General features: G+C 43.8%; 1 protein-coding gene across 1 annotated transcript in view; it reads right to left on the bottom strand.

Annotated features, from left to right (window-relative positions):
* Positions 1-2,502: 2,502 nt before the first annotated feature.
* TBC1D5 (TBC1 domain family member 5) overlaps positions 2,503-24,475 on the bottom strand; it is a 650,187-nt gene continuing 628,214 nt past the window's right edge. Inside the window, exons 21-23 of the mRNA XM_044678890.1 lie at positions 3,051-3,154; positions 2,722-2,879; positions 2,503-2,660 (exon numbers count right to left, since the gene is read on the bottom strand). Of these exons, the coding sequence (XP_044534825.1) occupies positions 2,503-2,660; positions 2,722-2,879; positions 3,051-3,154 (420 nt within the window). The remainder of the gene's footprint in view (positions 2,661-2,721; positions 2,880-3,050; positions 3,155-24,475) is intronic.

Below are 24,475 nucleotides of genomic sequence, written 5' to 3'. Positions count from 1 at the left end.
GGACACCGTTATTCTGGCGTTGAGTTGAGCAGATTCAATGCAGCCATCTTGTGGGCCCTTTGTGTTTCACTATCACAACTTAAGTGTTTCACTTAGGTATCACCACGCACACGCTCAGCTTCAGCTCCTCCTATCACCAGGACCATTATAACGCCTCGGACCCAGGCAGGGAGGAGGCCCAGGGAATAGAGTACTGGCCGGAGCCAGGGGGACTCCTCGTTCTAAGTCCAAATCTGACCGCAGATACTTGCCATGCCACCCTAGCAAGTCCCTTCACTCTGTTTGCCTCCATTTCCTCAAATGAGCCAGAAAAATCAATGACAAACCATGCTCATATTTCTGCCCCAAACGGAGGTCACAGAGAATCTGACCCAACCAACAAGAGAGTAACAAAGTCTTAGGCGCTAAGATGAAGCCAAGTGATGTGTATTTTAATGGTCCAGAGAAAGATTTAGACCCTGGCTATGCGTGACAACTGACGGAAAGGAAGACGCAGAAACAGCTGATTCTAGGTTAATTTGCCCTCACACTGCCCTTTAGTGCTCATGAAAAACCCCAAAGCGCTCTGCATTGGGAGGCTCAGTGGGAAGGCCGCTGGGTGTATCAAGTCACTTGGAACTCCAACAGGATTTTCTACTTCAATGTCCAGAACCTCTTGGTATAGTCAGTCCTCAGCACTGCCAATTGGGGCCACGCTGAAGTCAAGAAATGCAAAAGGATCCAGGAAAAAAAAGGAGGCCAAAACCTCTAGTTTCTGTTTCTTCAGTTTTGCTGTTTTAAAGCCAAAAATGATCCTATTTTTTTCACAAGGTGCCTCAGAAAGTTTATGACATGTCTGAAAAACCAGCCCAAGGGGCCAAGAGATGTTGAGAGGGTCCTCTTGAGAAAGGCTGGCGGATAATCCCACGCTACACGGCAGGCGTTTGGGAGCATCAAATGCGCAGAAGGCCGGGCTCCCGTGGCTTCTCTTCTTTCAAGGTCCGTCTCTCCCAGGGTGTCGGGACGGGCAGGGAAGCAGGAGGGGCGCGAGGGGCTGCCTGATTCAGGGTCTGCATGTGGCCATTTCTCTGGGCACGCAGAAAACTTGAGATGAATTCATGATCCCGTTGTCTAGGGGTCTTGAAGGTGCCTGGAAATGGAGGTGCTGAGGATGAACCCCCCGATGGGCCATGAAGGGGACTGCGATGCATGGTGGGAGCACGAGGGGCGGCTGCTCGGGTGACGCTGGCCAAGCAGGCAAATGGCAGTGGAGGGAAAGGAGGCGCAGGGGGGGCGTTTCTTACCCCACTACCAGAATGGAGTCAGGGAGCACAAAGGGAGATCCCGAGGGGCCTTCAGAGGCCACGACGGAATTCAAAATCCTCTTTTCTAGGCAGGATAGCCGAGGCCTAACGAGGCGGCTCATGAGAGTCTATGAAATTCCTGGTCGCGAGGGATGAGCCTCTCGGTGCTCCGACACCACACGTGCCTCCTTTCCTCTGCGGCTGTCTTTTAGGTAAAATGTGTATAATTTAAACTCAACTCAGCAGGCACGAGGACTAAGGGAGATGGGCTGCTGGAGGAGCGGAACGGCCACCTCGGGCGGGACAGGAGCTCCCTTTGAAGGCTTTTCTCTGGTGGTGCAGATCTACAGCCGTGGGTGTGTGTGAATAGCGCCAAGGACAGGCTTTTCCCTTCTTTCCCTCTTCAGGAATTCCTTCTCTCATGCTTACGTTAGCTTTGGGACCCAACATTCCCAGGAAGCCTTTTTCAAGGGGCTCATCCCCGCCGGTGCCCCTGCCATCACGGGCTCCTCTGCAGCTTTGGGGTTCCTCTCCCTTTCCCAGGAGACTGTCAGCTTCTGGACGGCAGAGATGGCGCCTCTTCAGTGTTCTGGAACCTCCCAGGAGGAGGTAAGGAGGCGGCACCAGTGCTGGGTCTGGCATCCGAGGGCCTGGGGTGAAATCCATCCTCTGACCACCTGGGAGCCTGCGAGAGTCGGGGCACCGCGTGAGCCTCCGCTTCCTCATGTGTCACATGGGGGGGCGGCCCAGGACAATATGTAAAACGAGTGCGTGATTTCTCTCTCCATTTCCTGTATTCCATGCAGTGCTGCCTTCCTTCAGTCCTGCTGTTCAGTGCAGACACAGGACCCGTCATAATGATGCTCCATAATGGGTGCCAGAGGGTGGGACAAGGCTGGGGAAGAGCCAAAGAAAATTCAGACCAGTTAGGCCCGGGAGGGAGCCCTCCCCCGGGAGCGCGGTGGGTGCCATGACCGTGGGAGCGCAGTGGGTGCCGTGACCGTGGGAGCGCGGTGGGTGCCATGACCGTGGGAGCACAGTGGGTGCTTGGGCTAGGAGTGCCCTGGCTTCTCTGTGTCCACAGGCTCAGGCTTGGGGCTGAGACAAGTTCTCTAGAGAGATCCTGCACATCGGACAGAGAATGCTTATTTTGCAGCCACACATCAAGGACACAATGAGGCCTGGCCTCTCTGGCCTCCCCCATTTGGACGTGTTTCTGTCAGTCAGTTGTTGGGACAGAGAGCAACTTGCACAGCGTGGGGCATCCACCAGCACGAGAGGCTGGAAACCCACGTGCCTGGGCCTCGTCCTGGCTGAAGGCCAGAGAAGCTGGGACCGAATCTGCTTTTGTGAAGAGGAATCTGGGGCTGAGAGAAGCTGGAGGAGGCTGTGCATGGGGAGCCAGTGGGGAATCAGGAAACAACTGTCCTAGAGTTACCAAAGCAGCAGGTGCACCACTGAGCAGGGAGGAGGGGCGTCCATTTAACGTAATGAAGGGAAGCCGCTCCTATGACCTGGGAAGGCCTCTCCTCGACATAAAGCCAGTGAGGCACTGTTGGCGGACACAAGATGCGCTCAAAGCCAATAGCGAGGGGCCTGGCAGAAAGGGGAGCTTTGCAGAGCAGAAGAGCAGACGCCCTGCCCTCTGAGCCTTTCCACAAATCAGCCAGTGTTATTTGTTCAAAGTATACAAACACTCTGAAGGGTCTCTTTCATAGGAAAGAGACAGGCCCAGGGCCGAGAGTGAGTGAGTGAGTGAGTACTCACGTACCCAAGTGAGTGTTCATCATCTTGGCACAGTATTTGCACATGGCCTCCAGGTCATTCAGCTGTCCTTGAAGAAATGAAATCTGGGCTTCTAATTCTTCTTCCTAAAATAAAAACATCAAGACATTCCAATGAAGACAAAATTAAAAAATAAAACTCCCAACATCCTCAAACAGGTTGGAAGATTATAAAGAGACAAAATAATCTGATTTCGGTCCATTATAGAAATTTGTCAGAAGGAGGTAGGGAAAAAGAGCAGCCTAGTCTGTGAATTACATAATTTAGTGGCAGTTTCATATACTCAACCAATATTAAGCAATAAAATTGAGAAAAAATTGCTTAATAAATATTCAATGAATTTCACCAACAGCTCCATGCTCACTGGAGGCAGGTTATTCTAAATTATGTTTTTGCTAGTGAGAGGCAGGTGTATGAAACGAAATCCCAAGAACTTACAAGAGGATGATAAGGAAGATTTCCCAAAATGCTTAGTGCTCCCAAAGCACTAAAATCACTTTTATTTTTATTTGAGAACACACATAAGGGCCCATAAAACAAGCCATCAATATCCTTTGTACTACAAAATGAGAAAGAATAATGAAGGGATAAATATTTTAGAGATGATTTGAAGGTAAGCATATTAAGAACTAAATAAAATTATTTGGATAGCATATGAGAGTAATTAATAATAAACAAAAAATTTTTTTAAAAAGAAAAAATGTTAGCTGAAAGATTGCCCAGCTATTCTAGAAAACTGCTCTTGCTCTGGGCACAGTATACTATGGATCAGAGATGGTAAACCTTTTAGAGTCTGAGTGCCCAAACGACATCCCTCATGCCACATGTGAGCCCCCTGCCTCACCTCACACAGGGGAGGAGGTGCTCCCACTGGGCTGCTGGGCAGAGGGGCAGGTGATGGGAGAAATGTCCTCAAGTGCATGTGGAGAGGGGAAGGGGATCAGCTCCCTCCTGGCACATGTGCCGTAGGTTCACCAACACAACTATAAACAGTAGGATCTTGACAGAACAGAAATAGCTTCTAAAGGACCAAGCAGCAGACTATATATCTAACGTCAAAGGTACGGGGCTGAGATCTTTTTTGCCTCTAGGGTGCACACACACACACCAAAAAATCTTGGAGTTTTAGTTCCTAAAATATTTCCCACAGAAGAATGTTAACTAGGCTAGATGAGATTACAGACGGCTCCCTAAGAGAAGGGTGAGATACTCTTAGCATTGGCTTAAGGGCCAGCTCAGTAAAAACAGAGATTATTGCTGGGGCAGCAGGAGGGAGCTGGCCTGAACTTCTTATTCCAGATGTCTGGCCTCTCAGATATCTCTGATCTCTTGGAATAGTTAAGGAGAAAGAAAGAAAATAAGCTAGTAAAGCTCTTTCTTTTCCTCTTGGGAGTTGGTGCAGTTGGCTTTAAGAATGGATTTGTATAACTTAATGGCTGGAAAGGTGACTTGTAGCAGGTGTTTTCCATTTTAACCACACAGATGTTCCAGGGCTGAAAAGCTCTGCTTGTATATGTGGGTACCTCCAGAAATGGTGCCTGAGCAACTTCAGCAAAAACATTCTTGATAGAAAATGGACACAGATGCAAGTTTAGAAATGAATTTTTGTGGAAAAGTCTACCGAAGGTTGGTTTTTATTTTTTGTCATAAAATAAGGCGGTGCCTTCCGAAGCCTGTTCTCACACTTGGGCAGTCAGATGCCCACCAGGGAGGAACGAGGAGGACCGTTTGAGGCATTCAAAGGGCTTTTACAGTAGTCCTCGCTTCAGCCCCTTCCCTTGCCTATTTGTCGCAGGGCCCAGCCATGAGCTTTTGCTCACCATTCCAACCTCTGTACTGGAGACAACGGCAGAGGGAGAGCCCTGGGCTTGGGGCCCGGCTTCTAAGGAGGGCGCGTGTGCGCCCTGGATGGATAGAGCTTTCCATAGCTTCACACGGCACCACGAGGCGTGGAAAGTCCTTCACATGCATCTCACTCGAGGCTCACAGGCAGTGTGGGAAGAAGATTCTGTGATTTCTCCCCCTTTATAGGTGAGGCACGCAGGGCTGAGAGTGACTGAGCAGCCTGCCCTGGACAAGGAACGAGGACAAACTGAGGCAGGATTTGAATCGAGGGCTTCTTGATTCTAAGTCGGGCCCTCTTTGCACTCTAACCACTCAGTGGCCCAGCTGGCCAAGGAGGGCAGAACTCGAAGGAAACCGGGATTTCACCAGACAGAAATGGGAAGAAATGGGGAAGGGACTCCTTCCAGAGAGGAATGCTAGAGGAAAGCTCAAACGTGAGAGCGGTGAGGAGTCCAATTGGGTTAAAATGGAGGGCAGAGCGGTAAGATAACACTAGAAAGGGAGCTCAGAGCCAGCCCGCGGAGCAAACACAGGCAGGCTTTAATTGGGCCATAAAGCAAACATTTCTTAAATTTAGGAATTGCTAATCTCATACCAATGGGAGACATGCTATACATCAGGAAGGGAATTAGAGTTAGAACCAGAGGCTCCAGGTTTAAATCCTGGCTGCCGTACTGAGTACCCCCAGAGCCCTGAGCACAGCAGTGAGCCCTAGTTACCCCATTTAATAAGGGGGGGCCCTGACAGCCTCGAAAGTCCTGAAATCCATGACTATCTGATTAGAAGTTTTCACATAGGTTGCTCAGTAGATTGAGGGCCAGGCCTAGAGATGGGAAGTCCTGGGTTCAAATTAGTCTAAGATGGAAGGTAAAGGTTTTTACAAAGAAGTTTTCAAGTATCATCAGGATGTGTAAAGGAGGTTAGTGAGACCTTTTATCATGGGATTTGACGCAGCTCAATGATGCTGCTTTAAGTGAGATTAAGGCTTCTGTAAGTGAGATTAAGTGACTGGGCAGCTGGGTGGGGTCTGTAGTAAACCAGCTGACAGGCCCCACCGCTTGGCTGATTCCTTCTTCACAACTGATCAATGAGAAAGCAAAAGATTCTTCCCCAACTGTCAGTATTAAGTAAACTCAGTTCTTTAGATGTAAGGAGTATTAGTAAACTCAGACTATCAAAGATGTTATAACTGTGTGATTTGTTGGTTCTGATGTTGATCCTGATGAGAAGATCAATAATCACTTGAATGAGTTTGATGAAGGAAGAGGAGGAGTTTTAACTGCCACCTTTCCCCTAAGAATCTTCAGCACAGATCAGTACAGGCTTCTCTCTTTTTAACTTATTTAATGATGGTAAACAAGGCTAAGGAAAGGATGGGTTGAAATAAAGAGGAAAGAGGGATTGGGAATGAATCCTGGAGCCTTGTTTAACTAATTAAGCCTAGAATAAATCTTCAGGAGTTTTCAGGTGAAGCTGATTCACTGAAGCTGCCAGGCTAACAGCCTTAGCCAGGCCTCACGGCCTGACTTCAGTTGTCGGATGTTCCAGCTCAATTCAAGTTGGCTTGGATTAAGAGTTGATCTTCAAAATTTATCTTCTTGTTGGTGTTTAGAAAGTTGTATATTATTGACAATGTATAGGAATGGATGCTGGTAGCACTGGATGAGCAGTGAGCTACAAGGTATAAGTTAACCTTAGCTTAGAGACGATTTTGAAACGCCTACCCTCCCGCCGTTCTCCAGACCGAGACCCTGGGAATAGCTATCAGCCTCAATTTAGAGGGTGCTCTTAACAGACTTTTGGGTCTCATGCCAGCTCATGCCACCCCTGCATTCTGCATTCCAATCTCAGTAACTGGCAACTATCCTGTCCCAATATGGCTTCTTACAAAAGTATTTACAGATGACTAGTTGTGGATTGGTCTGGTGATCATTCAACAGGACTCAAACTTTCTGTTCACTCCTCATTGCTGGAAGCTGAAAATAAATCAAAGAATTGTCAAATACTACAGCCAGCAGGGACTTCTGAGACCAACTGGGCCAATGTGCTCATTTTACAGATGAGGAAAATGAGTCCCACAGAGGTGAAGTGACTTCCCAAGGTCACAAAACTAATCAAAAGCATGGCTGACTCAATATTCTGATTTCCCATCCAGTGCTAATTCTTAAAAAAAAAATTTTAAACGCTTCCTTTCTACCTTAGTAATAATAACTCTAAGATAGAAGGGCAAGGGTTAGGCAACAGGCTTAACTGACTTGTTCAGGGCCACAACGCTAAGGTCTTAGAGGTCAGATTTATACCCAGGTCTTCCTGACTCCAGGACTGGCATTTGATCCACTAAGCCACCTCGCTGCCCCCAGTGCTAATTCTACTACACTGTCTTGTCCCTAATAATCTGAGACCCAGAGCTTCATTTCCTTTAATCCAAAAAGAATGCTGGAAGCACTGAAAACTTAAGTCATTCTTTTCATTAAGTCAATATCTTAGAAATACAATGTGAAAACAAACAAACAAACAACAAATGCTAGTAAAATAACCAGGAGGACTTGAGTGCTTTAAAACAGAGCAATTTCACTTGGCAGCTAAAGCGTTTCAGTATTTCAGGAACTATTCTAAAAGTGACTTTAGACCCATTTATTTCATTAGTTTGATTGTGATCATTTTCAAAAAGTAAAAGATAAGGCAATTGATAATATTAATTCGTATGTGTTTTCACGAATTCATCTCTGATATCTGGTGTTTGAAGGGACCAGTTAATATGATTTCTCTTAGAAACACTCATTTTGTAGTTTTAGGTTTTTCACACACAATCTAAGTGAGCACAAGGTTATCATTTTGGAGAAAGCTTACTAAGGCATCGAACTATTAGAAATTGTCCCAGGTTTAAGATTGTGATAGTAATCTACTCAGGTTAGGATTGCTGGAACTTGAGTTATCAAACAGAATGACTTCTTATGTCTGTTCTTTGGAATATCAGAGAATCTGGAGAGAGGAGGCAAAAGAACTGATGAGCAAAGAAGTTCATAGACTTCTCTTTTTCTTCATCAGTTCCTTTAAGAAAACTGAACTGGAAGATGGAGAGCTTGCTAGAGTTGACCTAGTTTTGACATTTCAGAGCCTAGACATACTATATCTACACTTTCATACACATTTGAAATATTTTTGTTAAAACATTTTTTTCTCAAATAAAGATTTCTTGGATTAATTGTTCCTCTTGGTCTCTTTACTCTTCCAATCAAGACACAGAGTGGTGTGACTTATGGGAGAGAATTCTGGAGTTTTATCTAAGAAAATAAAATGTATTTTGTGCCTGGGAGGGAAGAAGGCTTAATTCCCTTAGTCCTAGGGAAAAGTCTCATTGCCTGGCAATTAAAAGCACATGATATGAAAGAGAGAGACCGAGGTAAGACTGAGGCTAAGCCTCTTCAGGGGAGCCCATTGCCAGAAAAGAGCACCAGTGACCAGAGCCTCATCCCCCTTGCTGTGGGCTTCCCTCACTTAGTGTGACTCTCTTACGGGCTGCGCCGGGTGAGAGGCAGCGCCAGGAGCGCCCTCCTTTACTGTGGGCTGTGTAGGTGGTTTCCATTTTAGATGAAGGGATCAGGCTGGTTCTGGTGGCCTCTGAAAGGTCCTGGCGGTCCTGTCTGGCAGGTCTGTGGCCTGGCTCTGCCCTTTGCAGCCAGGCCAGCCCAGGGCCCGAGATGGGAACTTACACAGGAATGCAGCTGAAGGTGAATTCGGTCTGTCCAGAGCAAGAGGTGCCCCCCCCCCCCCAGGCCCTTCTGTCCTGACGGCCGGACGTCCATTTAGAAAAGGCTCAGTGGATGCAGGAGAGCACGAGGGGAGCGGGCGAGGCGGGGGCGGGGAGGGGGGCCTCGGAAGGAGGAGGCCGAGGCTTCCACGGGAACGAGGTGCCCACGAGTGCGCGCAGGGTCATACATGTGTACATGTGTACACAGGATGCACACGCATGTATAAACATAGCTATAAAAACGAAAAACAGTGCCCTGAGCGCCTGGAAGAAGATTCTACAGTGTTAAGTGCGGTCACGGTAGATGAATTTTTATTTAAAGCTATGTAAGATGTGCTATACAATATTATCTGTTCTGGAGGCTTCAAAACCATATTTTTTAATGTTATTTCTCCAAAGGTTATGATTCTTTCAGCTCTAATCTGATCCCCAGCAGGCACCAGATGTTGGCAACCATGATAACAACATTTTGGAGCCTTTGGTTTGCATAATAAGGGACATTTTCCATAATTCTAAGCCCTGCTCTGTGAAGGAGGCCTACAGCTGGGCTCTGCCCCTTATTACCTGGCGACGTTGGGAGAAGTCACTTCATCTCTCTAAAGTTTAATCTCTTCGGCTCTAAAGTACACGTAACAGGTAAGGGCACGGCAGACCTCACAGCTCGGTATTGGAAGGAAAGTGCTTTGTAAAATACAAACAGGAGCTATCATGGCCTTGAACTTGTTTGGAATGCTCCAAGTCTTGGGGCTCAAAAAAAATTCTGTATAATTTTATAAGAAGCCGAATGAGGACAAATAAAAACTACAAACTCCCTGGAGAACATTAAATGGCGTTATACACATGTTCCAGGTCTGTATGGTGTCCTCTGATGAGGTTTCAGTTTTTGGTTTTTTTGGTTTTCTTGATTGAATCTGTGATTTCACCAGTGCATGGAACTCCTGGTGTGAAAACTCTTTCCAGCACAGCAAATCAACTCTTCTTACAGAGAATTACCGAGGGCACTAAGTCAGGTGTCTGTTATTAGCTTTGGGAGGCTGGCCATGATCCATTAAGTCAGGCCAACTCTTATTTAATGGCCTCAAGTCAATGCTATGGCCAACCTATTCCCAGGGTAATTGTCTGGCAGAGCTCATCTCCTTTAGGTAAATACATTAACTATAAAGAGGGGAAAAGAAAGAGGATTGACCTGATGGATTGTTTTTTGTCTGTCATAGAATTTTAAGGTCGGACAGGTCCTCTGAGGTTGTTTGTCCATGTACTCAGGCTCTTACACCCCTGACCACAGCCCTTGGAAGATGGCAATGAGCCTCCTGTTTCAGTCCATTCCATTTCTAGACAGATCTGACGGCTAGAAAATTCTCTCTCCCATCCGGGGGACGGACACCCGTCTTAGTGCAGTTCTCTCACCAAGGTAGCCGATCTCTCTTGTACAAGGCACACCTGCAAAGGTTTGAAGTCCATTATTTGCTGCTTCTCTCCCTGAGTCTTCTCTTACACCACTTAATTAATCACCAGCCTTTACAGTCTACTACGTGCCAGGCACCACGAATACAAAAACAGGGCAAAAGACAGCCCCTACCCTAAAGAAGCTTATGATCTCATGAGTGAGACAACATGTGAATGAATAATTCCCTAAAACCATCAACTGATTCCTATGTAGAAGAAAGAAGGAAGGAAGGAAAAAAGGAAAAATGAAGGGAGGAAAGATTTATTAAGTACTTACTATGTGTTAGGTACATATGGCATGGTTTCTGCTCTCCTTGCCATCTTGGCTCTTCTTTTTTAAACACTCACTCTGTTGTCAATGTCTTCATAGCAATGTCCAAGCTGTCCACTGCCCTTATTGGCATTACAACGCATACTGTAGTGCTTTGGATAATTTAAGAAATGACTGTATTTTGATATGATTCCAAACAGTTCTGCTTTGGGCCAAAATACATTAGGAAAATATGTCCAAAAATATGACCAGAAAATAGATTATGGAGGTTCTAATCTATGCGGTTCTAGGAATCTTTGGGCCTCTTTTCCCCTTTTGCATCTCCCCCAAAGCTAGCTTCCCCACAGTGGCCAAAGGTATTTTCTCCAGTCCTTGGTCTGATTCCCATCCTTCCTTCCCTAGTCTTGCTGTTGCTGACAGCAGGGGAGGATTATAACCTGAGCACACCTGCCTTCTTGGGGATGGGCTGAATTAGCCTGCAGAGGCTGAGAAAGTTAAAATGGGCAGGTTCAGCTTTTGAGTTCTCTAGAACAGAAGGCAGCTGGGGAAAACAGAACACTAGATAGCCTCAGCCCTGACACTTAGTAGCTATGTGGCTTTGGTAATAGCTGCTCATTCTCTCTGGGACTCAAGTTTCTTTATGGAATAGGAGCTTTGGGTCTAGCTATCTCCAAGATCTCTTTCAAGGCTAAAGTTCTCTGATCCTGGGATTCATGCTGAGCACACATGACAGACCTTTCAACTGTAATATAGGTGAGATAATCCTCAGGCAAATTATTAGTGAATTCTATTGAACTCGAGTAGCGGGGTGGTACAAGGGATAGTGCACCAGGAGTTAGGAAGACCTGAGTTCAATTCCAGTCTCAGACACTTGTACCTATGTGACTTTGATTCATTCATTCATTCAACTCTGTTTCAGTTTTTTCATCTGTCAATTGAGCTGGAGAAGAAAATGGCAAACCACTCTGGTATCTTTGCCAAGAAACCCCAAATGGGGTCAACAAAGAGTGGAAGAAGACTGACATGACTGAACAACCAAATCAAACAAAAATGATTGGGGGAAAGTAGAGTGAACGATCAGAACCCATCTGAGTGCTTGTGCCTGACTAAACTGCTCTTTAGTGTCAACTTTAGTGTCTGGCTCTGGCCACTCACAGGCTGAAGTGAATGCATTAGGAGTGCTTTCTAGTCAGCGCAGAAGAGAAGCTGTTCAGGTTCCCCAGAGGTTGGCGTCTTTCTGCTCATCCTCACTGCCTGTTCGCTCTCCCTCCCATTCTGGTCCAGCATGGAAGATTCCGGGGGCTCCTCTCCTACTGATCTATTCCTATTTGACTTGTACTCCTTAAGCTAAGTCACTCCACCTCATCTGTAAAATGGGGAGAGAATATGATTAGGTGATTTCTGGGGTCCCTTCCTTTACCTCAGACATTTGATGACTTCACGGCCAATTTCTCTTTCTTTTCCCTTCAATTACCCTTCATGCCAGTGCTCTGATTTCAGTGTTGGGTCCTAGTAATCAATTTGCTCATTTGATGTTTTGTTTTTTTTAAACATCTGTTTTCTTTTTGACAAAGGTCAACTCTGGAACTGTTGTGATGGTCTGTTTTTTTCTTAAAGAAAAAGTATGGAGACTGTCTCTTCAAGTTTTGTTAGTGCTTTATTCCAACGCTTATTGATTAATAAGCATAGGTACTTACTAAATTTATGTGCTTCCAAATTTTGTCATTTCATATTCTTCTCTTACTGTTATCTCTTAAGTAATCTGGAAACTGCCAAAATAATAAGACTTGAAATACTTTTATGCTTATAATCATTGTATATCAAGAATTTCATTTGTTTAACTTAGGAACTGAATGATCTAGTTTCATTATCAATTACAGCACCTTTCTTCTATTCTTAATTCAAACTGGAGCAGGTGTGAATTGAAACTTCAGAAGTTCTTAGTGAGTCTGTCTTGCAGTGCTTATAATAAGATTGCTGGTGGGGGAATAAGTCTTTTATCTGGATTTTATTGTAGACAGTTATGTTCTGAAGGCTGCCCTCTCATAGGCTTCTACCGTACAAGTAATGGACAGAATTTTCTAAGACACGAGAGTTTTGTTTTTGCCTCCTGCCAGTGGATATGGAGGTTCTCTTTGAAGAACAATCTCCACAGAGCAGGCACTGGGCATCTGAACTCAACAGATACCCAACTAAAAGACTTCAGGGACAGACAATCTAACATAAGAGAAGAAGAAAGGATTCTCTCTGAGCAGACAGGGAACCAGAAGTTGGAAATGAAGAAAATAGAAAGTGTTGAAAAGGAGAGGGAAGTGAAGGGAATAGATTTTCACTGGAGACTTTGTGTATATAAAGCTTTCAAATAAATATCAACATAGAAACTGGACTGACTCAGGTTCAAAAATGAATAAAAAGGGGAGACACTAAATGAAACTTGAGAAACGAGAAACATAGAAGAAACTTTTTTTGGGGGGTAAAATAAAGAGAAATATGGCAGGTCATTTGACAGATGTTGTAATTAAAAAATATTTACTCCCCCTCCCCCCACATTAAACCAAAACGATACTATTCAATTAAAAACAACTAAAAAAATTTCATGGGAAAGTAAATCATTGATACATTCATTCAACCAATACTGGAGTGCTTGCTATCTTCTGAAACTCATCATCTTTAATAATTCATCTCCGTGCAAGATTGAAAAAACTCTGAAATTCACTCCTCTTCAGCACCTCTAGCCCTGGGGCCCAGGAGAGAAGGTTCCCAGGGCCAGGGATGTGGAGACCCTTCCCTCCCTCTGTGGAGGGGAGACACTGAGGAGCTCCTCTCACACCCTCCCTTTGGGAAAGGTAGAGAGGAGCCATTGGAGAGTTCCTCTCTTCTCCTTCATTTAAGGAGGGTGCCCTGTGCTTCTGTGCAGCTCCAGGTTGGGTACTTCTCTTTTTTTTTTTTTCTTCTCTTCCACCTCCCATTAGACTTAAGTTCCTTGAGGGCAAAGCCTGTTTTTTGCCTTTTTCTGTTTCCTCAGCAATGAGGCTAGTGCTCAGCACATTAATGTTTATTTACTAACACACTAATGTCCTGGGACAGCTAGGTGGCTCAGACACTTCCTATCTGTGTGACCCTGGGCAAGTCCCTTAACTCCAATTGCCTAGGCTTTACCATCCTTCTGCCTTAGAATCAATATTCAGTATCAATTCTAAATCAGAAGGTAGGGTTTATAAAAACATCAGGTCTTAATGTTAGTGATCCAAGAAGAAAGGACAACCTGAGGAATGCTTTTAGGATAAAGGGCTTCTTCCAACATGACAGGAGTGAAACCACACAGGGCATCATCATTCATTCTTCTCAATATATAGTACCTTGAATGATTTACAGGATTTTAGGGTTGGAAGGGACCCAGAGACTATTTAGTTCAACCTTATTTTATTTTGAGGCAAAAGACCAAGAAAGAATAAGTGGATCGTTCTAGCTAGTCTGTCACAGAGCCAAAAAATGTCCAAATTGGTAAGAAGCCAAGTCCTCCTTCAATCTCCTGTGTTGGAGAAAAGGGAACTGTGGCCCAGGGAAGTTAAAGGACCTGCCCAGGGTCACACAGTCTGTGAGGATTCCAGAGCTAATAGAAAGAGCTGGCAGTCAATCAGGCCTAGTCTTTGATAGTCTAGTGCAGAGTTCTGCTCACTGCCCCACACACCTGCCTCCCATGTACCTCAGAGAGAAGCAGAGACCAGAATTAAGGAGCCCAGACTTCTATATCCAGTGCTTTTGACACAGAGCATGATCATTCCTTCACCTGGGCCCTTTTCACCTATGTCTTTTTCTTTCTTTCCATTTTTAAGTATTTTCTTTTTCCCCCCAATTATATGTAAAAACATGTTTAACATTCATTTTTCAGAATGATGAGCTCCAAATTCTCTCTCTCTCCACTCCCTGAGAAGTTAGCAATTAGACCCATGTTATACAGGTGCTCTCACACAAGGCCTATTTCCACATTGGCCACGTTGGGAAAGGAAACAGAGACTTAGTCTTCATTCTACCCTTGCTGTTTTAGGAGGTGGTAATGGGTGAAATGTGGGTCAGTCCACAGTAGAGGAAGAGAATCCAAGCCAGTGGGAGGATGAGTGAGGATTGGACTCTATAGTCCACAGAGTAAGCTGGACTGAAACTTCAAATTCTGTACACAATAATGGGTTCTGTTTACCTTAAGGTGGGCTATCCTTATTCACAGTATCCTGGAGAACAGAAAGTGACCATCAAGATCACCCTAGTAAGAGATCCTGGGACCAGAGAGCTGGGGCAGCAAGGAGTATACAGGATACAGCCTGGAGTTAGGAAGACCAGAGTTCAAATCTAACCCACGATATTGTGTGGCCCTGAGCAAATTCACTCCACTTTCTGCTTCAGTTTCCTGAAATGTAAAATAGGGATAAAACCTACTTTTGGGGATTGTAAGGATGAAATAGGAGGTTAATTGATAAGTGCTTAGTCTGTACAGAACCTGTGCTATAGAAATGCTAGCTTTTGTTAACATTATTAGGGCTAAAAGGGAATTACATATGTACATGTAGCAAGAGGTAGAGCTCACTACATGCTGTTTTGGGGTTCATTCTTACCCTTAACTTTTATTTGTTCTTAGTATAATTTTAATGTAATTAGCTTCTTTTAAGGGAAGAAAAGAGCACAGATAATCACAAACAACTTGCCACAGGTGAAAAAGCTACATCTTAGAAATGAAAATCAAATACTGAACTAAAATCAATCTCATACAGTCCTACAAATCTGAAATGAATTACTGCATACCTAAGCATCTGTAGTAGGTGAATACAAATCCTCCCCAGAGTTAAGTTGTGTACTTTGTTGTTTGCAAAAGTGTTGCAAGGTACAGCTATGTTTTATTCACTGTTGTTGATGTTTTATGAAAAATATAACCCTCCAGACTTAAGCCTAAGAAGTTAAATGCTGCTACTATCATACAGAGTACTCAAAACCCTACCTTGGTATTGTAAACATGAGCTTTTGTGAATTAATTTTATTTCCTAATTCTGTCTTTAGGAAAAAAAAATCTAGCTTTCTGTTCTGTAAAGACCTGTGTATATGGACTCATTGTGTAATTTTCATGGGGAAACATCCCCATCTTTTGGACTTTTAGGATATTGCCACCATATTACATTTTTGGCAAATAGCTCTAAGTGGTTGACTTTCAATTAACCACAATATTGAGATCCAAAACTGTGCTGGATAGCTGAGGATCTTGATGGGTTTCTTTCAAAATTCAACTCAAAGAGCTTCTTCTGTAGAATGCCTTCCTTGGTTCCCCACTGCTAATGCCTTCCTCTTAGATCACCATACATATACTCTCTTTGTATACTCTTTCTTTATCTTCTTAATCTTGCAAATTGTCTTCCCCATTAGAAAGTGAAAACTGTGGGCAGGGCCATTGTTTTCCTCTTCTTTGGATCCAGTACACTTAGCACAGTGCCTGGTACAATGTAAAAGTTTAATAAAAACTTGTTGACTGACTAACTGATGTGATGTGTTGACTCTGTAGTCATAACTGATTCTACTGATCCCAGATACTTTCTGGAGTTATCTTTCTAATGGTGGTGTTGCTTTTGTCCAATTGCACAAATCAGGTCAGGGTAAGTGAGAAGTTCATATTAGAGAAACAGTTGTGCATGCAAAACAATTCTCTCAAGTAGGATTAAACTTGTGACCCTGACTGAGTTAGGAGCATGCTTTAAATAACTGAGTTAACAGACCCAAAGTGTCCTAATAATGGGGACAAGGAATTGCATTTATAGCAAAGTCAAGGAGAAGCATTTGGTTGGTTTATTAAATAATTCAAGTTATTTCAAAACAGTGTCTGCAAAGGGTGGTTTCAATTTTAAGACTTGAAGAAGGGAGGAAAACTGTGTCTCCATGATTTATCTAGTTCACAATATCTCTAGTCTCATATTTCCAGCTGCTTGTGGAACCTCTTTCACTGCGTATCTTTCCAGAATTTCAAACTCAATGCATCTAAAACTTTTCATTTCCTCCTGAAATCTCTGCCCTCACCCTCATTTATCTATTTGTTGGAACCCCAATATCCAGACTTGAAAACTCAGGATCACAAGATTGACCATAATGTTCCTAACAAGTAGTCAGCATTTGCTTAAAGATTTCTCTATAATAACTGATCATTGCACTGAACAGACACTGCATTCTGAGGCAGCCAGGTTGTTTTGGAGCAACTGGAATTATTTCTTTCCTAACCACAAGCTGAAGTTTGAGTCTATGTAACTTTTCCACGCTGCTCCCCATTCTTTCCTTGGGGTTTGTGATAATGAGATTAAATCTACCCTGCCCATCTTTAGATTTAATCACCAAAGGTGAAAACATCTTCACTTAACTCACAAGTTGGGAGGTCTGTGACCCACGTGTGATAGAGCAAAAGCTTCAGTCACAGAGTCTTTTTTTTAATTTAGTTTGTCAGGTTAATTATCTTACCTTATCCTCTCCCTACATTTCTTAATTTCTCTCTCTCTTTTCATTTGTAAATAAACTTCCATAAAAGTCATTTTGACTTGAGGTTATTCTTTAATTGGGGATTGATAATTTATTCAATTCCTTGACGACCTAACATTTTAATATTCAACCAAAAACCTCATTTTCCCCCCTTACAGGTTCAAGTAGCACAAGCCAAATCCCCCTCTTCTACTGGACAGTCATTCAAATACTTCAAAGAGTTGTCTTTCCACCTCCCCTTGCCAGCCCAAAGCATCCCATCATAGTTGTCCAGGCCCAAAGATTCCTCCTCAGCACCACTGCCCACACTTGGCCTTTCTTCAACTGTTACTGCTCAGGCTTCCAACTCCTTTTGCTTGGTTTCCTCAAATAACTTCTGTTGATGTGTACTCATTTTCTGGTCATATCTGACTCGTTGTGGGTTTTCTTAGCAGAAATACTGGAATGGTTTACTATTTCCTTCTCCAACTCATTTTATAGATGAGGAAACTGAGGCAAATGGGGTTAAGTGATTTGCCCAGAATCACAAAGCAAGTAAGGATCTGAGACTGGATTGGAACGCAGGAAGATGAATCTTCCTGCCTCTAAGCCCAGAGCTCTATCTATTGTGACACCAAGTTGCTCCAAATCATTTCTGAGGTGGTCTTTTTGACCACACAATCTTCTCCCCTATGGCTCCTTCTGCTGTTTAAGTCATCATCCTATTGCATTCCTTGGACTCAGTCAGTCTTCTACTTAAAATCGCTCACCTGCTCTCCATAGCCTGATGGATAGAGAATTAGTTCTTGATCTTGGCAATCTAGATCTCCCAGGACTTTGCTCCATTCTACATCTCTTAGCCTTCTCATGTACCCCTTGTTCTAGGCAGAATGAATTACCTGCCCTCCACAGTTCTCACACTCTCCTCTTCTTCCTCACCCTATGTCTTAAATGGGATCCTGACTCTGCTCTCTGGTACTTCCCTTTCTTTAAGCCTTCCCTTAGGTGCTATGTTCTCCTAGAACTTCTTCATTGCCCACTTAGGAGAAAGTGACCATTCCCTCCTCTGATTTTTCATAGCCCTTTGCTTGGAGCACTAAATTAAATGTAGTTCACCTTTTCTAATTCTACCATAATTATTTGTCTCTTTCCTTTTGTATTTTACAAATCCCCAAGGCCTGCCATATCTTTTTATATCCCCATTGTCTGCTTTGCCCTTATACAGGGAATCTATGAATTGTCCTTTAGGACATTTTTATTCACATTTCAATTCTCATTGTAGTAGTGACCATTATTAGGCTTCCTCTCAAAGTTGGAGCATGTGCCATTCATGAAAGCTGAATAATCTTACCAAGACAAGAACTTCAGTCACAATGTGCAAGTTAGGGCAATGAAATCCTTCTTACATGCTTTGCTCCATTGGTTAGATTCATTCCAAAATTTAGAATCATGGTCCCCCAAAAGCTCACCAGTTAAAAGATGACAAAATTGAGGCCCGGTTACTATTTAAATAGTGTTTATTATGTGCCAAGCACTTTCCAAATATTAACTCAATCTCATTTGATTCTCATAACAACCCTGAAAGGGAGATGCTATTATTGTCCCCATTTTACAGATGAGGAAACTGAACAGACAGAAGTGCCCTAGGTTACTCAGGTAGAAAGTGCCTGAGACCAAATTTGAATTCAAGTCTCCTTGGATTCAAGCTCACGGTTCTCTCTATCTACTGAGCCACCTTGCTGGCCCTAAGAGACTAAGTGCCTCATTGAAGGTTACACAGTTTTTGAGTGAGTGGGACCAGCAGGAGAAGAACTCACATCAAAGAATTACTCTGAAAACAAAATTAGTTGGGAGGAGGAGGCCTCAGTCCAAAGAAAACTCATTGGGCCTTGGAGAATGAAAGAAAAGCTTTCTCTTGGTTACCACTCTTCACAAATGAAAGTACTGATTTTTCTTTTCCCTGGTATTAACTAGAAGGGTAGGAAAAATGAACACCTTTTTATTCATTAATCATTATATGGGCACATCTAAAAAAATCTTTACAATATTGCATCTGCAACAACAGAAGGGTTCTACTGGTCTCTCTTTCATGGACCTAGTTACATGCCATACCCAACTGACTGAGGGCATCATATATCCTACAATCGACTGAGTCTATTCCTTTCACTAAATCCTGAATCTGTCCAGCAAGGCTGACAACAAAAGGACTTAGTCCTAATGGAAAAAGACTAGGGAGGCTGATTATCTGATGCTGGGCAGCAATAAAAAACATACTAAAAAACACACTTACTCTGGGCACTAAGCAGACATGTTAATATCCTTATTGCCCATCTGGGTAGCATTCAGTTTTTCATTTTACCTGAAGTTGTATTTAAGAGAGTCATCTTTTTTGGCATTATTCTGTGGTTGGTGCCTGGATGATCATATTTTTATTTTTCTCAAGTGTTCATTTAAAGAGTGTGGTTCTTCAATATGGAAGCATATTTTGTATGATAATACATGTATAACCTAGATCAAATTACTTGCCAGCTCCAGGAAGGGGGAGGGAATGGAGAGAGCGAGATAATTTGGATCTTAAAACTTCGGAAAACTTATGTGGAAATTTGTTATTACACATAATTGGCAAAATAAAAGCTTTATAATAAAAATAAAGAGTATGATTCTTGATATTTCATGTAGTATTTGTGGTTCTGTTTCATAAATGAAAGGATAACACTTGTGTATTGAGAAAGGAGCAAGCCAAACATACAACAGTGACAAAATCTATATTAGGAAACATTATGTATTCTCATTCCTATTTGTACTATGGTCCTATATGGAAGTCAACCTTCTACTTTGGGGTTGAGGATTGGTGATGGAGTCTAAACTAATTTTACTTCCCAGACTTAGGGAATCCTACTGGGTGGCTGGGTAGAAAGCTTTGTTTAAAGAAAAGCTGGTTTATTTACACCTCTAATTCCACAAGATTCTCTAATCCATCCCCTCACCTCTGCTCCCATGGCTGCTGTTCCAACTTGGGTCCTTATCACTTCTCAAGAGAATGACTGAAAGAATTTTCTCCCTGCTTTTTTTTCTTCTAGGCTGCCCACTTCAACTTCTTCCCAACAACCCTTCCCATAGTCTTCCTCACAAACCATTCTCATTGTCAGTTCAAAACTCTTTGGAGGCATAGAATTCCTACTAAACAAAGTACAATCTCTTTTGCTGGACATGAAAGACTTAACAATCTGTTTCTAGTTAGCTCATACTATCTTTTTTTTGGCCACAAGGGAGTAATCACTAATTTCTCAGCCTGCCTTCTCTGGTCCTCATTCCTTAGTTAAGAATGAATTTCCCTATTGCATTTTGGTCAAAAATCCTTCTCTTCTCTTGAGGTTGGCACTCTATCCCGAGTGATCTCCCACCGCTTCAAACACAATTCCCTTTGACTTGACTGTCTAATTTCTGTGACAGCTTTTGCACATGCTTCATCTTGTTAGAGAGGTTTAAACTCTGGCAGGCTGAGGAGCGTGAATGCTTTGAGCTTTGTATCTAGAGGGGTCAACCCAAGTGGGCCCTGCATGTAGCAGGCACAATGCTTGTTGGACTGAAATAATTTCTGTTCTTAACTCACACGATCTTGACTTCATTCCCCAATCCTTTCTATGGGCCATTTTTAAGGAAAGGAGGTTATGGCCCAATGCCATGTGAGACTTGGTGTGTACTAAGAAGGCAATGACTGAAGGCAGCAAGCAGTGAACCCTGGTTTTCAGACCAGGTGGACTCTGACTGGAGCACATAAGGAGATGTGACACTTTAGTTCCCCAAAGGGAAAGGGAACGACAATGAAACCCCCACAGCCAGAGCACAATGGGGAAAGAAGCCTTGGCCAACAAACCCAATAGGGTGGTCTGCTCTGTGGAAATACCCCACAGAGGGGAGCCCCCTCTTTTCCTCTGCTTCTGCCCTGGTCTTCTCAGCCAGATATTCTCTAATTCAGCTCCAAATGTCTACCGGTTGAGACCAACAGCTTTTCTCTTCTGGTGGTGGAACACATTCCACAGTTGATTATGAGAACCATGCTTTATTATTAGGCATGAAAAGCTGTTCCATAGCTTCTCTCTCATGGTTTACACTTCCCAGATTAACTATAGCTTTGATTATTAGAGAGTGGACTTTTCATTTTGGGGTATTGTTTTTTGGTTTGGATTATAATAAAAGTTTCACCCCTCTGAAATTTTATCATCAGTGGAAATGATGAAATGGATTTGAAGTCTACCTCAGGCAAACATCAGCAATGTAGCCCCTTAATTTCCCCATTTCTCCATGAGTTGGACTCCCCTCCATGGTCTTTTCCAGGTGATCTGGAGTATAGGGAAAGGCTTAGTCTAGGACGGTTTGGTTAGGAGACAGAGTTAGACTGACAGAGGGTGACTTCAGAAGAGAAAAGGAGATTGGAAGGAAGCCACTGAGTGGGAAGAAAAGGAGGAGAATAGGGAGGCTGGAAACTCTGACAATAATTCTCACATATAAAAATCTTGCAGTGTTTGGCTTACCTTATGTTATTTACTGACATTTTGATTTTGAGTCTGCTATCTTACCTATTTCTAATGGCTTCCAATTACTTTAAAAATCTAATTTTTTCTAGGATTTCCCGACACAATCTGATATGCAGCTTGGTACAAAGGCCCTTTTTTTACATCATGAAATGATAATTAGGATGCCATGAGAGTGGCACAAGACAGCTTTTTATCAAGGCAATTATTCATCATAAATCTCTACACAGTTTTTAGCCTTATAAAACTACTTATTTAAAACCAATTTACAGTTAGATGCTCTTACAGACCTATTTTGATCAAACATATTTTCACTGAAACAAAGATTTGTGGAAAAAAGTTCTTCATAAAAGATGATCATTTACTAAAGCAAAATGAAAATGCCACAGCGAACTAAGAAAGCTTTTAAATAGCATCTCTGAGGCTCACGCTTCCTTGAAGTGAGGGACTATAACAATGTGAGTAGATAGGAGTGGGAGGAAACAATACTTCTAACAACGCTGATAGTGGCCCTTCCCCAGAATGACCAAATGACCTGGCGGGCACAACAGAAACCAACAGTTCTGTTACCTCCACTCTGACAATGAAGACTGAAAAAGCAGATTTCAGTTATCTGAACTGAATTTGGCCTTAGACCAAAATTCATATTGTGAAACTTAAAAGAAGACAGAAAAACTGCTGAAACCTAGACTTGTAATCTATTCATAGAAACTGAATGTATGGAAGATACTAAAGGGTCGGCAACTTGTATTCTAATTCCATTTGGGAGTGCTATTGATTAAAGAGTGACACAGTGCAAGAAGATATCTGCAAACTGAAAAATTCTGTATTTTAATAAATTAAAACTGTTAACATCCAACAGACAATTTTGAGTTCCAATATAATCTTTCCACATAATTGGCATTTTTGTGATTCTAAATGTGATTAAAGAGGAAAAAAAATCAGATAATCAGTCACTGGAAGGCTGATCTAACAAGTAAGCAGAATAGGCCTCTGGGTTCTATGATGTAAAACAGTCTGAAAATAATAGCTAACATTAATAGAGAGCTTACAATGTATCTGGCACTGGGCTGTGCTTTACAATTATTTATCCCTATTTCACAGATGAGGAAACTGAGGCAAACAAAAGTTAAGTGACTGGCCAAGTCTCATAGCTAGTAAGTGTCCAAGAGCACATTTGGACTCGGGTCTGCAGAGGGAGGCTGCTAACCGCTGTGTGAGCTGCCTCTGGCCCGCATTTCTCTCTCAGTCACTTGGCGGAGCCACGCTCAGGAATTCATTCCTTCGGATCGGGAACGATCTTATTGGAGCTCGGCCCCTCCGTGCACAGTGCTGTGATGTGCGGTGAGTCTGTCCCTGCTCAGGCCTAGAGATAGGCTCTGGGAAGCCTGGCTCTACTTCCGGGCTCAGGCCGGGCCCTGGTGGGCTGGGCTCCCAGACTGGGCTCCCAGAGGCCAGGCTCCGCAGCTTTCCAGCATCCTCAGGGCTTGGGGAATGCTTGGGGACTGGCGTCATGAATGGAGTCTTGTGGTATTGGAAATTTGGGGGGCCTTGAACTAATTTTGAGGTCTCGGATCTAAAACTTTCAAACTACATTTCCCATGATTCCTAGCTTGTGTAATCACATAGGCAGGAAGCGGCATCCTGGAGAGAAGAGGATAAAGACTGAGGCCTGGATTGGCACTTCCTCTTTAGTGATCTGGAAGTGATCCAGGATGGGGAGGGGAGGCAACAGGGCGCATCTTTTAAACTGACTCTTAACATGGCACATGGCTTCAATTTTCTAATGGCTACCAATAAATCTTTTAAAACTCTAATAGTTTTAAATCTATCCTTCTATATCCATTTTATTTCTTACAGTCTGGGCCTAGTGGTGAGGCCATAAGTGGATGTCTCTGTTCCTCAGTTTCCTCTTTTGTCAAATGAGGAGAATAAAGTCTGTACTACCAATGTCCAGCCCCAAACTGGCAGGAATCTAAGAATAAAACTGTGCCCCAACAGTTTTAATAAAAACTGGCACCTGAGCTGTACGGTTCAAATAATAAGGGGTCAGACATGTGAGGAAACTCCCTTTGCCCACAGATGGGTGGCTCATCTGTCCCTCATGGTCTGGGGAGGGCCTCCCTGGGGTGATCTGCATGACATGTCTGAAGTGGAGCCTGACCAGGACTTCCTCACTCTGAGGCCGGCTCTCAGCTGCACTCCCCACGCTGTCTCCTCACTAGCCTCCAGAGGCTGTTCCCACAGGGGTACCCAGCGGAGCTGACCGGCACTATACTGCCGGCTCCTTCCTCTCTGGGCTGGTTCTGAACATCTAATCTTCACTGAGCTTTGAGAATGGCAGCACTCCCTCAGGAGGGCCTCCATTCACTCAGCAGCGCCCTGGGGTCAAACCTCAGCCCAGCCTCCGTCCATGCCACCCTAGGCCTCTCCCGTCACCCACTGGAGACAGCTTAGAAGATGAGAGTGGCTGTCACGGCAGGAAGGCTGGCTCTGGGGAAGGCCAGCCCAACCAGGAGAGAACGGGAGGGCCACAAACATTTTAATGTGAATTAAGTCATTAAAGGGCACTTTTGCCAACAGGGCAAAGGGCAGCCCTGAAATACCGAAGGAGCCTTTAAGGAGAAGCAGGAGTCAGCCACACTTGGGGGAGTTCAAGGGCCAGGACGAGGGGAGGAAGGCAGGAACCAAGCCCAGAGGAGGGTCCAGCAGAGGCCCAAATCTTGCCATCTCGGAGCCTTCCCCAGGAACGCACAGCACTTAGTGCTTCACTGCTCATGGCAGGTACCCCGAGGTGCTCCTCCAGGTGCAAGTCCTGAGTTCTGGGCCTGCTTGTTCCTGGCTTCTCCTGCTGGATGCTGAGCTTCCCAAGGGGAAGGCGCCTCTAGCATGGATGGAGAGAAGAGGGGCCGCGCGGGTCCTCCCCCCAACCTCGTTTTACAGAGAAGGAAAATAAGGCCCAAAGAGACTGAGTGATTCACGGGAGGGCACACAGGCTTCTAAGTGGATGAATGGGATTCTCACTCAGGTCCCACTTTTCTAAGTGAAGCTCCCTTTCCACTTTGGCAAATACTCA

The sequence above is a fragment of the Gracilinanus agilis genome, chromosome 5 (assembly GCF_016433145.1).
Source record: "Gracilinanus agilis isolate LMUSP501 chromosome 5, AgileGrace, whole genome shotgun sequence".
Lineage (NCBI taxonomy): Eukaryota > Metazoa > Chordata > Mammalia > Didelphimorphia > Didelphidae > Gracilinanus > Gracilinanus agilis.
The sequence above is the reverse complement of the archived record's forward strand: the minus strand, read 5'-3'. Positions and strand labels throughout refer to the sequence as shown.